General features: G+C 37.1%; 2 protein-coding genes across 3 annotated transcripts in view; both read right to left on the reverse strand.

The window, feature by feature from the left end:
- Positions 1–944: 944 nt before the first annotated feature.
- On the reverse strand, positions 945–5,815 carry NUDT7 (nudix hydrolase 7). 2 transcript variants are annotated; one of them, XM_084294757.1, is made up of 5 exons: positions 5,758–5,815; positions 5,426–5,579; positions 5,051–5,209; positions 3,954–4,025; positions 945–1,802 (listed from the first exon to the last, which is right to left on the reverse strand). In XM_084294757.1, the coding sequence occupies exons 1-5, from the start codon at positions 5,793–5,795 to the stop codon at positions 1,665–1,667; spliced, it is 561 nt and encodes a 186-aa protein (XP_084150883.1). In that variant the 5' UTR covers positions 5,796–5,815; the 3' UTR covers positions 945–1,664. The 2 variants fall into 2 exon arrangements, with proteins under 2 accessions (XP_084150883.1, XP_084150882.1); XM_084294756.1 differs by lacking the exon at positions 945–1,802 and having other exon boundaries at positions 3,286–4,025.
- A 48-nt stretch (positions 5,816–5,863) lies between these two features.
- LOC311214308 (hypoxanthine-guanine phosphoribosyltransferase-like) overlaps positions 5,864–18,035 on the reverse strand; it is a gene marked incomplete at both ends in the record, with an annotated part of 42,042 nt that continues 29,870 nt past the window's right edge. Inside the window, 10 exons of the mRNA XM_084294819.1 lie at positions 5,864–6,233; positions 7,071–7,132; positions 8,054–8,130; positions 8,788–8,834; positions 9,745–9,827; positions 10,061–10,078; positions 10,607–10,666; positions 11,578–11,761; positions 12,227–12,333; positions 16,493–16,612. Coding sequence (XP_084150945.1) covers positions 5,864–6,233; positions 7,071–7,132; positions 8,054–8,130; positions 8,788–8,834; positions 9,745–9,827; positions 10,061–10,078; positions 10,607–10,666; positions 11,578–11,761; positions 12,227–12,333; positions 16,493–16,612 — 1,128 coding nt within the window. The remainder of the gene's footprint in view (positions 6,234–7,070; positions 7,133–8,053; positions 8,131–8,787; positions 8,835–9,744; positions 9,828–10,060; positions 10,079–10,606; positions 10,667–11,577; positions 11,762–12,226; positions 12,334–16,492; positions 16,613–18,035) is intronic.

The raw sequence follows: 18,035 nt of genomic DNA on the forward strand, positions 1-18,035 counted from the left end.
AACCTACCCTAAATCCAAAGTACAATGAAACAGGCAACCATACAGTACGGTAAGTCTAATTATCATAATAGAACATTCCTTTTACTATTTAGTTGTCAATTTTAGTCCATAAAATACAGAAACTCATGTTGAAACTCAGGATCTCATACACAAAGTGAACATTCTGGCTACAAAACTGTAGCTTCAGCAAGGAATCAGGAACAAATGTGATTTCCTTTTCTATCTTTCCCATTTCTTAGATTAGATTTTGGGAAGTAATAAAATTAGAGGGAATAAAGAATTACCTAATGACCCTTTTTACTATGATTTGTTTCTTTTTTTCCAACTGGAGATGGTTTAACATGTACTGTTGTGAAAGCTGCATTGCTATGGCAACCCACTAAAAAAAAGAAGCACTGTAGGTATCTCACATAGATATTGACATGTAAGCACTCACACGAGCTTTTCTTGAAAAACAACCACTTCCAGATTTTCTGTTGTTTCTATTTATATAACTTAGGCATACACTGAATATAAGGAATCTAAGTGTAACTGTCTTAACCAGGTATGAACTCCAGCAATGTAAATTACAGGCATTTTAATTAAACTGCATCTCAAACATTTTGTTTTTCTTCACACAGAAATAATGTAACCTAATATATGTATTTATCCCTTAAGTCATTTGGATTAGAAGTTCTTCATTATGGCTGTAATTGTTAAATACCAATTTACATATCAAGTATATATAAATCTTAACTGTTCACATAAAAGTCAAATATCAAAAGTCTGATTATTTGAGTACTCAAACTTATACAGAAATGTTAAATGCTGAATCACTGCATGTCAACTAAAAGAATGACTAACAACTCATTAAACTGTATCTATGTATTTTTATTTTTTCATCAGTAATTTTCTTGTTCTGATACAAGCTTTTGCACTCATTTTACTGTCATGCTAGCATTACTTATCCATAATTAGAACGTGTGCTCTGGAATATATTTTTAACATCTTTTTTTTTCAATTGAGCAATGACCTTAGTTATTTGCTTATGAGAATAAGCACAGAGAGTAAATATATACATATAAAACACCTTTTCAGATTGGAAGCTATATTAACATACCATACTTAAACAAGACAAATGCATTTGCAATCAGTAATTCAAAATAAGGAGTCCTTTAAACACTACATTCAAACTGGAAGTAGATACATATCTGTTTTAATAATTTTCAGCTATAATACAAGACCAATTAGGCAGAACAATGGGACACGGAGCTCCTGAAAAGTGCTTTATTACATGCTATAAAGGCAAATTTGAAAGGGAACTTAAGCATTCTAACACTGCAGCGTTGAACTGCAAGGCTCTTGGTCCACAGGAAAATAAAGGCCCTGCTTTTCAAGGTGCTTAAAATTTTGTTTATAATACAATGGAGAATTAATTGCCCTGGGCTGTGAACTATTTCAAAGCAGAGTAGAGCATTTTCTACTAGGAAATTCTCAGAAAAATGTATTTGCTAGATCTTTTCCCTTTTCAGTTTGTACATCTTTCCTGCAGCCCCAGGCCTCATGAAAGATTGATCTCCCCTGAGAATCCACCTTTTCATTAGTTTGATCTCACACTAAGCAGTCATACTCTCCTTTATAAACATTAGGTGCACAGTAGATGCAACAGCCCTTTAATGTGGTATTCAGCTACACTGAGCACTCAGCCAGGATGAGGCAGAGAGACATACTTTGTTTTTGTACTTGAGAGGTAGTATCTTGAGAAATGCCTGAATCACAGACTTTATGATGCTCAACTTGGGATGCTCTCCACTCCCCACCTCCTAAAGGAAAGAGGGTATGAATGGGACATGGATTAGTTACAAGGATTGCATAGTCACCCTCTTATTTCTGCTTCAAGAACCACGCCAGAATTTTATTTGGAGTACCCAAGGAAAAAATCTCCAATTAGAAGGGTGACTTGAGGAATTGCAATTGTAATAACCATCAGTTTAGCTTACTTTCTATTCTTTTTGTGAAGTTGTTTGGGCGTTCAATTGCCAGAGTGGCCTCTAAGGAGTCAATTTTATTTTTTAGTTAAGAACTTCCCAGATTTCAAAACTAATGTCAGTAAAATTATGTAGGCAGCAAAACATAAAGCATGAGACCCCAGTGGCTTTCCTGCAAATCATTCAAGGATGTTTGGTTGTTTGGACCTCTACAAGCTCATTTTTCAATTAGCTCAAATGGTTGATCTGGTACCAAATATCAACAGGACTTCCATTTGCTGGAAGTCCGAACAGCTGTAACTGTTGTTCTTGCCCTTAGTTCCACACACTGTTTCATTAATGTTTCAGGGAAGAGAAAAAAAAATGAGGTCTGAATTCGTACGATTTGTACAATTTCTGTGCCAGGTTTCATTGGGAGATGAAATACAAAGTCTGCTGGGAACAGAGGATGGTAATTTAGTAATTCTGTCTCTTGGTACCTGTTTTGTTTAATAATTAAAGGTCCAATTAGCTTGCTCCATTTTAATTAACAATGTTCTTATTTTAATTAGTTACTTTTCCTGCATATACTAGCAATGAGAAACCACTGAGGGTACAAATAATGATGAACTTTTTTAAAAAAAATGTTTAAAACAATTTCACAACTGAAATTCACTATAGTGAGAAATAAAAGTGTTCTTCCTAAGTGTGGCTACTACTTCTACAGGGATTTTACCCATTAGTCAAAGATCAGCAAGTAATAAAGAATGGTAGCCCATTTATTTCCAAGCTACATCTCAAATCCAGCCAAAATCACTAATGCTTTTAAAAATTTAACACTTTGTCAACAGTATCATGACCACCATGAATAAGCCTCTAGGTCACTAGCAATGAGGAAACAAAGATTCACAATGCAAAACACACTACCCATCTGAAACTGCCGGGGTTACTGGTAAAGATTCAACTACAAATGTTAGTTCTGTTTTCATTTTAGTTTTCATGACTACTGAATGCCACTCTTTTCTTCTTAAGACAACTTCTTCTAGTAGCTGAGTGAGTGATGCTGACTGGTTGCTGTGGAAGAAAGTTCTGTACCATTGTCTGTACACCAAGCTTTTCATAGCCTAGAAAACTTCCTTGAGAAATACTGAGTTCATTAAATCTTTCTCCTTACCTCCACAACCCCAATCAAACCAAATAAATCATGAAAGTACCTGCCACCTTTTAAAGTTTTGTTACGCATTTTTAAGTGATACAAAATCACTTACACTTACTTGTAAAGATACCAAACAAGACTGTATGAGTTATGTTACCCATATGTAGTATATCACACAGCAACAGACACACACCAGAAAGTTTTTATTTGAATTCAAACAGAAATATTATAAAAAAAAGTGTTATCTCATTAAATAGAACGGCAAAACAGAAAGTCAGTCTTGGATCACAGGCAAAGGCAGTAATTAAACTAGACCTTCCAAATCCGTATGCTAAGTCCATTAAAAATACTGTGCGCATTTGACAATTCTAAAATAGATATAATTATATGAATCCAGTTAGGGTTTGACAACTTAAACTTTAGTATGTTCCCAATTCGGCATAAATGCAAATGTGAAATTCAATCACATAATGGCTACAAAGAGAATAAACCAAAGTCCTTTTCCTCCTTCAGTACAGATTAATTGACACGCTAGTTCATCATAGATTACTTTTCTTCTTTTCATTTACAGATGCATATAAATTCATGAACTTACTCTCAGCAGATGAAATTAAGTTGTCAAGATCATAATCAACCTCAAAGGTAGGTTTTGTTCTAAAAACTACAAGAGCAAGAAATACAGCAAAATGTGCAGTAAGTCCCCATATTTTGAATGACTTATTGCGTTCATGGTCATAATATGTAAAGCAGTGCATCCAGGTTAAGTAACCAGATGAGGTTTTATAAGGCAAGGCCATGTAATTTAAGGGCCTGATGAAATACTCCAATGGCATGACAAAAACATCACTCACTTCATCTGGATTAGGAGTGGCCTGGAATGTATCCTCTATAAATCCTACAACTGGTGTTACCAAGTGATTCATCTGAAAGAACAACAACAACAAAAAACACACAACAGAAAACACACTCATTATGTACCAAGCAAAAGTTCTTTATTTTAAGAAGTTTCAAATGTTACAAAATGAGCACAGGAAATTTTTGAAACATTTTTAACTGGAATGCAATTTAGTCCCTCAAGTTGCTAAATTGAAGCTATGAAGAGAAACTTACCTGAAGAACAAAAATGAAGTCTTTCGAAACAATATCCACTCTGCAGTACCAGAAAACTGGTTCCACCAACACTGAATATTGCTACTGCAATTGGCAACCCATTCATTTACAATGACTTATACTCCAATGACAACTGCAGAATACAAGTCTCCTTGCTAGATTTCCATACAATAGAGAATCACAGTCTACATAACCTGAAAAGGTCCCTTTCAGCCTAAATTAATCCTGCTTTGAAGAGGATGTTGAACCAGATAGTTTTGATGTTATATCAAGCTACTTAGGGCCTTGTCTGGATGAGTTCTCCAGAGACATATCTCCTAAAACAGAGATTATAAAGCCTATCAGGGCAATCTGTTCCACTGTTTGGATAACCTCATGGTGAACAATGTTTTCTTTGCATCTAATTTAAATGTCATTTGTTGCTCCTTGTGCCCATTGCCTCAAGGCGACTCTAGGATCATCTCTGTAACTGTTAGAGACAGCAACTGCATTCTCCACCAACTTTAAGCTGAGCAAACCCACTTCTCTCAGCCTTTCTTCCTATTCTGTTTGCTCCAGCCCCTTCTAGCACCTCCATTGCTCTTTGCTATACTCTCACCAGTTTGCCAGTGTCTTTCTGGGATTCACGTTTGGAGTCCACACAGGAGCAAACATGACCTGACAAATGCCAGAGAGCAAAAATCTCTTCCCCTCCTCTGCTGGCTACAAAGGTTGTGTACTTTAAGCAGCAGCAGTTATTTAGTTACAGGTTTGAAAAGGTCATTATCAACCTTACAAAAGCAAAGTACCCTAAGCTTACTTTCCAATGATATGCTGACTTAGACAGCTTATTGCTTACTTTATCGATTCCAGGCACAAGCCTACAGATGACTTCCACCTTCTCTGGCGGGAGTCCCACTTCTTCCTTGGCTTCTCGGAGAGCAGTATCAATTTCATCTTTATCGTTTTCTTCACTTTTACCTCCTGGAAAACACACTTCCCCTGGTGATCTTCTCAGCTAGAATTTAAAGGAATACTACTGTTAAATATAACCAGTTTGTTTCATCTAAGAACTGCTTACCATTCAGTTTTCTCTCTTAAGCCACAACAAACAGCATAACCCCGTCCTTTTCTGACCTGGAAGCCATCTGCTACCACCCCACCGACCGGGGCTGTCCCCAGGGCAACCATGGGTGCCTCCCACCTACATGGAGCGCAGAGCACGGACACGCACCTGCGGGGCCCGCAGGGTGAGCAGCAAGCACAGCCGCCCGGCCCGCACCACCAGCGGCAGCAGCACCGAGGCTTTGGGTAGTGGCAAGCGGGAGAACTTGTCGGCCACGTCCAGCTCCCTCAGGCGGCGCCTCGCCTCCTCCTTCGAGCATTCTCTGGAAGCAAACACACACACGCTGCGGCGCCCCGGGGCAAGCCCGGAGGTTGCGCCACCGCCTCGCAGCCGGCACCTTCCCTTCTCATCCGGCCCAGGGAGCCCCCCTCAGCCCGCCGCTCCCCTCCTTCGGGCTGCAGCATCCCCCGCGCCGGGGCCGGGCCGTGGAGGGCCGCTACCTCCCCTTTGCCTCCACCTCCCGCTCCGCGGCCGCCATTTTGCCTGCCCCCCCCGAGAGCGGCCTTTTCCCTTGCCTTCTCCCCGCCCTTACCCACTGACCGACGGCTACTCCCTCCAATCAGCGCTCGCGCCCGCCGGGCTCCTCCTTCTGATTGGTGGAGGGCGCGCCGAGCGGCAAATCGGGGTTACCTCTGGGACAGGCGGCCATTTGGTGGCCTGAGGGGGGCGCTGATGGGAGGCCTCGGCCGGGCGGCTGCGGCCAAGGAGAGGGCCCCGGGCGGTCGACGACAACTTCCCAGCCTTGTACTGCCCCGGGCACAGGCAGCTGACACGCGTACGCTCCCGCTGGGAAAAGCGGAAAGCCGGGGAAGGCTCGGCGTCGTGGCCTGCCGGCCAGCGCCCCCGCCCTCCCTCAGAGGGGAAAAGGCGGTGCCGCCCCCACTCCTGCTTTGGGTAAGGGCGCTCGTTTCCTCCTCTGCCAGGTGTAAGGAGCTGGTAACGAGACACATGACAGCCCCTGGCCCCCAGAAAAGCACCACTGACACGTCAGCCTTCTTAGCTGTAGCCTAGGGCTGTGCTAAAAGCTGAGTGGCATCAGCAAAACTTCTTAAGCACAGGCTGCTAGCTTAGTGCTTAGGTGCACAAAAGCAAAGAAATAAGGTCTCAAAGCCTGTTTTAATCGTTTACTGTAGGAAAGAAACAATGAGGTGTCAGCATCTCAATGTTGTTGCAGTGTCTGGGCCGTGTAGTGGCCAGTTCTCATTAGGAGCAAACAGGTGGCTCGTTGAAGTATTTTCATGTGATAATGGTTTATCATCAGTCTTAACAGCTAATAATTTGTTTCTTGAATTTCAACTAAGGTCACAATAGTGTGAGGAACGTGAGACCTCTTCCCTCAGCAAACAATAAACACCACATAAAGTGACATGCAATGTTGAAGTACTAATCTCACTTTAATTACCTTGATGGTTATTTTTTTCCAGTGTTATCCAGGTGTATATATTTTAAGTAACGTAATTTTTTATACAATATACATGATGTGTTACTTATTATAGTAAATAAAAACCCAGACAGAGTTATATACACATGTGCAAGTCCTGGCAGTATCTCCTATGATTCCAGTAGAATATAATATCTATTTTATGGCCAACATTTTGTTAAGGTTTCACTGAAACTTAATCATTCGTGTTTCTTAAGCTGTTTCACATAACATTATAGGAAAAATATACATAAGGGTATCCTTAGGAACATGCCGTTCTTCAGTGAAACAGGCATGAGTAGCAGGTTACCAAATTCATCCACACGCTGTTACTTCAGAAGTCTGACATTACTTTTATATTTCTCTTTGGCTCTCTCTTTCAGAATGCAGATGTGCTAAAAATAAAAAAAAAAAAAGTGTACAACTTCAATTAATCTGTACCTTCAAATAAACACAAGAATTATTTTCAGTTTTATTCATGTTTGTGTTCTAGTATTGGAACTAAGACATTATGCTTTGCGAGTTGGGTTGCAACTTTACTAGCTGTAAAATAGAAGTGTTACTATTGCTTCAAAGTTCATCTAATTCACAGAGAAGTTGTGTATTCTGGAAGAGGCCAGTTTTGTTCATTTATCATGCCCTTCTCCACACTGCTTTGTAATAATGCAGATTTGTTATGTGTCTTCTACGGAACTGTTTTTTCCTCAAAGACTTTCAAGTGAGACACTTCCACTTAGCCATATTTATGAAGATGCTTTTGAACAGTATGAAGGGGAAAAAAGATCAACTCTTTCTATCAGGGTCTGTTTACTACTCAGTGCAGCATAGGGAGACTATAATGGAACAAAGTAAAAAGGTCTTGAGGTGCATACTTTACAGTGTAGGAAACACCTTCATACAGAGTCCAGTTTACTACCATTCAAAATTTTTTACTAGTGAAATCTTATGCTGCTCTTTTCTAATACAAACATGAAATCAACACCAAATTACAAGTTACTTTCTTTTCAGATGGGGCCAGCAGATTACATGCTGAAAAACGTCTTGGAGGATTCAAAATACTGTACAGAAAGGTTGAGCCACAAGACTTGTAGAATAGATGCATAAAAAGGTAAGGCATGAACAGGTTATCATGCATTTACATTGAACTGCCATCTTGGCATATTAATAATGTTGTCACTCTCTTAATGGAGGCATCAAGTCAGATTAAAAGTTTTATTAATTGACCAGAATCTCCTAGTAGAAACTAATATTTTCTGCTAGTTGTCTGTGCTAACACTCACGTACATAACAGTCAAAGCACACTTCTGTGTACTTACATTGAGATCTCTGAAGTATTCGTTATAGTCAAGAGCATATCCAACCACAAGCTTATCTGGAATTTCAAAGCCTACGTCTGTAACAAAATGCAACTCTTTTTTATACTTAGGTTGTGTAAATAGGTTTTAAACACACAGTTTGTATTCAACATGTGCTTCTGCTATTTTAGTGTAACACCTAAGAAATATTTCATCTTGCTTTCAAGAAACTTCACACACTTAACACTAAGAATCAAAACTGTAAATTGATGAGAAAGGTTAGACTCTATATCATCAGTTACTATGACTTTTAAAGATTTATTTTTTTTCCTAAATTACATAATTTAAAACCTACTTAGGAGGCAATCCTTGGAGAGGAGACAATGAAGAAGATTTTACTTATGTAAAAATGGATGTACTGCAATTCATTTTTCACTTTGAAAACCAGTCAAGTTTGAACCAGAATCAAAACAAATGCCTTCTAGGGTCAAAGCCAAACAATTCAGAGTTAATGTTTGATTCTCTTCCTGGTATCTAGCAATGATTAACTAAAACTACATTCAAAACGAACACCAAAAAAGTTATCAAAAGGTTACAGCAGGGGACAGTTGGCTGTCAGCTTTAAGGCATTTATGTATTTTTTCTCCATTTCTTTTGGCCTTCCTGGAACATGCATGAATTTTCATTTATGAAAAGTGGCATGAAATGAAAAGATTAAGTCTTATTTTGGATAAGCAAAAAAATGCAATATTTACAGTCTGGTCTATAGCCTGGACTTCGGTATGTCCTTTTGATGAGCAAGCTGTAAGAAAGAGGAGAGAAGGTTATGGTTTTAAGATGTCTTATTCCAAACTGTATACTTCACTTCCTCCCACCCACCCCAATAAACATCTACAATTGTGCAGTTAAAAAAAAATAAATCATTATTTAACAGATTACAAGTTCCTTTCAGCCTTATAGTGAAACAATAAATTAAGGCTCTGATCTAGGTTCATTCTTTCAAATTCTGTATTCTCTTTTTTTTTTTTTTTTTTGTAGCAATGTGTCAGCAAACTAGGATAGTACAGACAGATACGTTCAAGTGGTATGTAAAGATTTTAGTGGTGAGGGAAGGAAGCAAAAAGGCAAGCTCTCAGTTGACGCTATGACACTACAATTTCTGCCACAAAGTTATATTCATCCTTGATTTTCCTGGGCATTTCTGAAAATACTGTGAACCTACTGGACAGTTACTAGGAGGAGCATAAAACCCAAAAAGCATGTTTCCAAAGCATCATGATTACTTGTGAGAAGAATTATTTGGGAATTGTCTTTTTGGGAATTGTCTTTTAGACAATTGTCTTTTAGATACCTGCTCTAAACACTCTAGAATGCTGGTTGAAGTCATTTTGCAACTGTTGACAAACACTTAGACTCTACAGACTCACACATCTAAGGATATCGAGGGGAAAAAAAAAAAAAAGCTGTGAAGCCCTTGTTATTGGTTTTAACAATGAACAGATTAGTATACTTGTAAGCTTCCCAGTTTAATAAATGTTTTGTTTTTCACCAGCTGTTATAAGGATTGTTTCCTGCTTTTACTACTACTTCCCGCAAATCGTAAAAAAAAAAAAGGGGGGAAAAAGGAAAACAAACCCACATACCAGCATACACTGACAATTCACCTGAGTGACTTTTCTATATCTTATTAGTAAATGGATGTGTCATTATACCTTACAACTTTTACCATCTTTGGTTCATTGTCTTTTAGTTTTGAAAGTAGTGCCTTCATTGTTCTACCAGTCTTAATAATATCCTCAAAAAAAAAAAAAAAAAAAAGTAATTTATCTTCCTAGTCTGAAAGAAAAAGCATACTATCAGTGGATTAATTTAAAACATAAAGAGCAGCAACACATTAACGTGATCTGCATACTTTAATTTACATATAATTAATTGTTTTATGTGCAGCAAGCATTAATTTGGAAAACAGGTTAAAAAAAAACAAATGTTACCGCATGCCACAAAAAAGACTTCGGGTTCTTTACTCACCTCTACTACTAACACATTCTAGATCAGGTAGAGAGAAAGAAAATGAAAAATAAAAGTGTTACATTGCATCATTTCAGTGAATTAAACAGCCAAAAAACATTTGCAACTTAGTTGTAACTGAAGCTGACAGTGCAATCAATTTTCAAAGGAACTTGTCACATAATAACTTAGATTTAGTGCTTCCTCACAAGTCTTTTGGAAAGTGTTTATAGAAACTTAAAATATTGTGAGAAAGCCACTTATACCAGGTTTTATATAATATTTATGTATAGCAATAACATTCTGAGAACATATCGCATGAGTCAGTTTAAGATGGTTCTTTTTTGGAGGTTGTGATATAAAACAGAACAGGATCTTTAGAAACATTCAGTACTAATCATGTTGTTTCCACTGAGATGGTGGGAATTACTGTTTTATCAAGTGTAAAGTTTTAAACTATCTTGAAATGTCTGTAAATATGTAGTACCAACATCTTAAAAGTGGACTTCCTGAAAGATGCATAAGAACTGTTCTTTCCTCTGAAAAGCTGAAGATCCTAGTTCATACCTTCCCATTTAGTGTAGACAGTTCTCCAACAATACTGATTTTTTCTGTAGGTGTATCCTTCTAGGAGAAAGGAGAGAGAAGAATTCACATAAAATATACTTAAATAATTATCTAGTATTTCTATGAATAGCTGCTATGCTATAGCATTTCTATGAAATGCTGCTCTGGCTCTTCACCTGACAAATGACACTTGCAACTACTATACACGGCACTGGCAGTCCTTCAGTAAAACAGCTTTTAAGTAGTTGAGAGCAAGACAAGGGTGTGAAGCATCAGTGCAGACATGTTTGCATGGAGCACTTCTGAACAAGATTACATCCATATTCCTGGAATAGACACCATTGCTTTCATCTACTTTTGTTACCACAGATTTGTTTTAGAATTCCATGAAGTATTTATAGGATATTGTAAATTGTTGTATTTAGTATGTGATAAATTTTGATCAGTGCACAGCACTTGAGCCTTCAAAGAGGGAAGAAAATAAAACAGAAAATATACCACAAGTCATTGCTTTACTGTACTTGGCTCAGACAAAACATACCTCTTCCCCAACATTCAAATTACAAAAACAAATCTTTCCAACATCATCTGTAGGAACAGAAAGTAATAAAGATGGAGACAATAAGCAAGTCCCTGATGCTTATTCTCCTTTTCACCAAAGAGTGCCACGTTAAAGAGAATAGAACCTATATGAAAACTTTAGGCTCGAGAAGAGGACATTGGTGACCCAACATTGACTTTGTCACGTTAACATTCTTCTATATTTTAATTCCAGTGAATATACAATATCCCTCTGATCATTTGGGCAGATCAGTAAGTCAGTTTATTACATACTGAAAAGCAACTAAGTTGTTTTGAACAGGATACATGCGTAAACTCAATTTTCCTAGAGTTTTCATGTAAACTACTAGTATTCAAGATGTTAATAGATGGGGAGAATCAATTTTCCAAGGAAAAAGAAGCTTGCTTACACAGTAGCTTTTTATTCTCACAAAATCCACAGTAATGGGGACGGATTTATCACCATTTTGATTTAGTGCTTTTATATGGTCCAGCAAATCAGCAAAGAATTTATAGCCTCCTTTAAGGACACAGAGTGCAACAATGTGGTGGTTTCCCATATCTTGCATGATATCTCTAGCCAAGCGTTCTGTCCTGGGGGGAAAAAAAAGACACAACTCTTATAAAAATGTTCTGTTTATTTTTATTTGTCCATATATTAAATAATGACCAAGTTAAAATTCTGATTTTTTTTTAATAGCCAGTAAACTGTGGCCAATTAAGACACTGAAAATTTAGTGAGAAACATGCAGTTAACAAGACGACCCCTACTCCATTTGACACACACTTGTTGATGTTGTTGATTCAAACTGTACATCTAAACAACAAAGAACATGAAAGCTTAAAGATATATGAGGTGATATGGAGACTTCACCAGGGTTGTAGAGGAATCCTCTCCATGAAATGGCTCTTATATTAAACTCCAGAGCAGAACTTCAGTGTTAGAACTTCAGGGTTTCTGTGTTTCTCATGGGCAATGCAGAGTAGGTCAATGATCTCTTCATTTGGAGGGAAACTAATCGTTAGCATAACTATCACTGCTCTTTTTTACCCTCATACCTGTCCAGGATGAGTCCATGAGGAATGAAAACTCTTTCTAAGTCTTCTTCATAATGCTTAGGAATGCAAAATAGGTTTTTATTATAGCCACTCTCTTCATCTTTTATCTGCAAGTAAAAAGGAAATACCTAAGAGGAAAGACAGAGCCATACAGGAAAAAAAGCTTTTCCAGTCTCTGATAGCACAGACTGTTTACTTATTTAAGACAACTAGAATATATAAGCATCATTTTATTTGGAGTACAGAAAAAGGTTATTATAAGAATAATCTGTAACACAATAAGCAGTTTTAAAATGCTGCTTTTGCCCCTCACCCCCCAAGATTCCTGTCTCTATTGCATGCTGCATAACTGCAGCTTACATGCAAGGAGCACAGTACACGTGCTTTGAGCAACATCCCTGTATTCCCCAATCACAGCACTTTTCACCTTATTTAATGTGCTTCAGCCTTATAATTTGCTTCTGTAGAACTTGTTCTGTAGAACTTGGGGTTCTGTTTGCACAGCAAGCTAAAGTTCAAACCCTGCTGCCAGTGTATTTGGCTTCGTAGTACAGTCGATGAGAAACATCGGAACTGGTTCAGCTCAAGTGAGGACTGAGCTTTCTCCATGCTAGTGTAACTATTGAACAAAACTAATCTTGAGGCATACAGGTATGCATAGTGATGGTTACTTATATTTACCCCAACAGCACAGTTGAGTACCTTTTATTTAGTTAATAATTGTGCTCATTAAGACTACTTTGAGAAAATAAGAACTACTAAATTAGTATCTTGTTTGCTGCTATGTGCAAAGATTTATTTAAAAAAACTACTACTGAAAAAACTACTGAAAGTTCATAAACAGAACGTTAAAGATTGCATCAGTGTGAGCACCACATCACCATAGCAACATGCTGCATATACCTTACAGGCTCATAAAAGCTTTTGTATTATGGCACATGCTAAATAATAATACAGCAACCCCTTATGATGATGTAGTCTACTCACCCATAACGAAGTAAATATAAATGTTTAAATCATGAGCTTACCATGGGAATTAGTTGTTTAAGTGGGATTCATTCTCATTTGCTGTTCAGTTACAGATATAGGTAGATTTCTTAGTTTTAAAGTGGGAAAAAAACAAACTACGGCAATTACATACAGTGAGATCTATAATCAAGTATTGTTTTATTAGCACAGAATGAAAGCATATTAATATAGATATATCAAAGTCAAATACATAATGTTATAAGTGCGTAAACAATTGAGATTATCTGTTCCTAAAGCCAGATTTTCTCATGAGCAAATACCAGAAACAAGGCATTTAATTAGTCAATATTTCCAAAGTTTTATTATTTTTCCTGAAACCAACCTCCCCCCATTCCCAAAGCTCCCCTCCATTAGATAACCAGATATAAACACATTATGTTTTCTTACCTGCAGTACATGAGCCATAATCTTACTTGAAGCTATATTATCAGAAAATGAGTTAGTGTTATTATTGCAGCTTGTCTTACTTTATTTTTGACCTGCTTCTAAAAGGTCAGAATTGCTCTCCTTACTACAGGAAGCATTACTTCCTCTATTAATACACTGACATCGCAATCCCAGGCTCTTACTTAATTAGATTAACCAGAAATAAAATAGGCATTAGTCCTCTTGCAACCAATCAGATTAAAGATTGTGGACAACGAGGGAGATGCAAAAAGGAAGCACATGAATTAAATTAGCTGAAAGGACTAGGTAGGATAGAATTTTTTAAATTGAGAACACAAATCTGAAAATTGCTGTAGCAGGTGGTAATTCAGTGGTATATATGTAGAAGGTAGTTTTGTATACTGATTTCTTACACAACATTTGTATGTTGACTTGCCATCAAAAATCATTATTTGAATAAACAAAGCCACATTTTTAAAGATGACTTGAAGCAGACATCTGCAGCTGTTGAGACATAGTGAACTCAGGTCATCCTTCTGTAGAAAGAGAGGGCAGTAGTTCCACTACCATGCTCTACATCATTCAAGATCAAATGACATTGACATTCACTGTAATCTGATTATTTTTAATGTACCAAACTTCAGTATTATCTAGGATTAACATGAAAGTCTTAGATTTTAAAAAATTAATCCTACTAACAAAATGAGCTAAAGGCAGTTTGTGTACAACACGTTACAGAATGTTCTTACCAGATTGGGTACATTTTATTAATTCAACTAGTTCAGTGTTTTCTTGGCAGGGAGTGGTGAGGAAGGGCTTGTTAACAAAAGAAGATTTTTCTCTGTGTCTTTGTAACCTTACAGAAGCTCTTCAGATCATGGATGATAAAACTTGAGATGATGCAGGAATGCTCTTTGAAATGGATTAACAGGTATATCCACATTTGTTATTGATACATTAATTAGCAGTACTATTTGGGAATAATTAATGCCTTGAGACTATTTGCCTCCCCCCCCCTTTTTTTTTTTTACACAATTAGCATTACCTTCCTTTTATGAATTCTGTATTGTTTTTCCTACCTTATACAAGTGAACTCCCTATGTTGTGAAAAGACATGCTGTTCTAATTCCTAGCATTAGACACTCCTTTCTAACAGGTAGCAAATCAGATTCAAAAATCTGGAGACTCTCCTCAACAAACTGCTTCTTTGAAAAGAAATGAACAAAACCCATACATGCAAACAGTAATACAGTTTGAGCATAGACACACTCCTTTACTTAGTCACAGGTGACAAAATGAAGGTAAACAGCAGCACTGCTGAGGAACTCTTACAAACTTTTGTGGAGAAAGAAAAAAAAAAAAAAAAAAAAAAAAAAAAGGAGGGGGGGAAGGCTCTCAGGCTTGTTTGTATGTTTCCTTGTGCTCACTTAGCCCTCTCCTGGGCTTTTGAACACAGTGTAGTTTAGCTGTCCTGAAAGCATTTTGGTGCTCTAGAGAGCCCTGTCAGGATGATGCCACAACAGAACACTTTGTGCTGCAATATCACCCTTACTGATTCCCCGCATATCAGTCCTACAGCTTTATATGACTGGTTCTAAGAATTAAAATCATTTAAAAAAAATTACCCCCAAAAAATACACTTAGTGTAGTTTTGCTAAAATCAACAGTATGGGTGAGATTATTTGTTTTAAACCTCTTTGGAGGGCCTAGTTATTGGTAGTATCATCATTTGCAAGTTCCAGCAGTCTAATGGAGTTTGGAGCACAGTTACTGAAATTACACTGAAGAAATAAATATTGTGCATATCAGATGTAATCTATAACACCCAATTTTGAACAGTTTCTCTGCCTTTTAATTAAATGTTCCGTTATTCCTTATACTATGGCATTTTTGGCATACTTAATCTGTATATAGGGTAATTTTGGAACACATCGCACATTCTAGGTGGCCTCCTGTCTGAAGAAGACACCTAAAAATATCTTCAAGTGTAAAATGTATGCATTTCCATCTTTATTAAAAGACGATCTCTGTTACGTAAATTACTTTTATAAATCCTTGAAGTCATTAATTGACACAAATTTGATTGTGTTACTCACATTTTTATAAACCATCCATTGGACCCTGCAAATCCTTGTCTCCTTTAGGCACCATACCGTTTGATCTGTTTTGAACTAGACACAGTTCTAAAGTCCCATTTAGTCTTGTTTCAGAAAAGGATTGCAGAAAATCCCTCCCACTGACTTTATTTCTGAGTTTTTACTGCATTGGGAATGTTGTCTGAGCTACAAATAAACAGTGACTTTATAGCTATAGTCCACGTTAAGGAAGGGCTGAAGAACGTCATTCATAAGGGCCATATGAATGTATATGCATGTGTTATATAGAGTTATATTGTTATTAACATTTCGTAACAAATACTGGCTTCTCTTTGGAGAAATTGACAGCAAAAGAGGCTATTGTTGTGATACTGCTTTGCGACGTGGACATCAGTTCAGCTGGAATGAGATTATTCTCATTAAACTGGGGAAATAGTTCTATTCTACTAAAACCCCCTAGATGGAAAATGCCAAATGGGCAACTGTGTAGCCTCCAAAATCTTCTGAAATAATTGATGAGGCATAGTCAGGTCAATAGCCCATAAGGGGGAAACAAAAGATCTTGGAAACTCTAGTAGACTTCGAATAGAAAAGTTTAGCACTGGGAAAAATATACACTGTCATTAGACTTTAAGGTGATTCAAGAATTTTCATCTAATTCTGAAATTCAGAAAACTTCTTCCCAGATCACATTTATATGAATAAATTTAAGATTCTCGATAAATTCTGTAAAGCCCTAACAGTAACCACATACCACTATCACCAGGCAATTACTTGAAAATCCAGTCAGTGTGTTAGTGGTCTCAATTAATGTTGGGCTGAAAGTTTGCATTATGAAAGTCACTGCTACAAAGGATGTTTTCATTGTCACATTCTGAAAAAAGAAAAATTTACAGGTGAAAGGTTCATACTAAGACAGCCCTTTGTTATTGCTGAGCAATGAAAATAGAACGTAGCCAGTTGTCATCCTAAGGTAGGCTCTCAGTTTTAAATAGTACGATCATCCTCCCACAGAAAAGAACAAATAGTTTAAGTACATATATATATATATTTTTTTTTCTATATAGGAACCCTGAGTTCAGCATTATAAAGTTAAATGTTTTGAGGAAACCAATGCACCAAGCAAACTGGGTATCAATATATAGCCCTTCTCTAAAAAGCAGGATACTGAAAGTGTCCTTAGATATAGCCTATATAAACAGCCTGCAGGTTAATTTGATCAGCACTAATAGTTTGGTAAAAAAGCACAATCAGTCAGTACAGAACAATACTGCTTTTGTAGTTGTATTTATTCTCTGAACTATTGATTCAAAAAGTAGTTTTTCACGACATTATCTTGCAGTTTATGTACCTCTAAGATTGCTAAGCAGCTCTACATTTTCTTACAGTTTGAAGTAACTGTTCTTAAGACTGCTCCAGTAATTTTAAAGGTCCTCAAGAAACAGAAAGTAGTTAAGCACTTTCAGGCATTTTTTTCTTAATTATTTTAAGCAAATACATGACTTTGGATGCGTTTTACGACTGTTACATTACTAAAACCTACAAATAAAACATCAGAGAAAGTGTCCACTAGAGGGAAGCCTCTACCACGGAAGACTACTTGCCAAAAGCGAAAAGAAAACATTTTATGAAAAAAACTTTCTAGACTAAGAATCTCCCTGTTCAATTAATACATACACAGATCTCCCATTGAAATACAAATACACTCAGGTAATTTAAAACAGCCCTTTAAAACATTTAGACCAGTTTCTGAACATGTATCATGGTGGATTACAGGCGAGCTGCTCTAATTGGCCCCACTTGACCCATGGACTGTGTGTTCTAAGCGGCTGATAATGCCTTAAGCAATGTTACTCAGTGACTGATGTGTTATTGGGAAATCTGATTAATATGCTGTGGAAATATCTCGACTTCAGTGATTTGGAGCCCATCCTAAACATGTTTTTGTTGGACACTTGAAGTCATAGATAAGACCAGCTGCTAAACTGGTTTGTTAAAAAGCTGTTTGGAAAAAAACACACAATACATCTGTGACAATCAGTGCATGTTCACAATTAAAAAGAAGAAGCAATTTCACAATAATAAGTCTTTATTATACGTCTTGTAGTCTACTCCTGTAGATCCTATTGCTCCTTTACCTAAGAAGTTTCATAGGTATGAACCTCCTTCATACTTCCCTTGGCTATTTTCTGTTTGGTATGAAGATTTATTTTTTTTTTTAATTGAAGCATAAGTCATCTAGGTCTTGGCCAATATTGGATATCAACGCATGTCATGCAAAACCTCTTCTGCTTTAA

Source organism: Netta rufina (genome assembly GCF_964035555.1).
Source record: "Netta rufina genome assembly, chromosome: 13".
Lineage (NCBI taxonomy): Eukaryota > Metazoa > Chordata > Aves > Anseriformes > Anatidae > Netta > Netta rufina.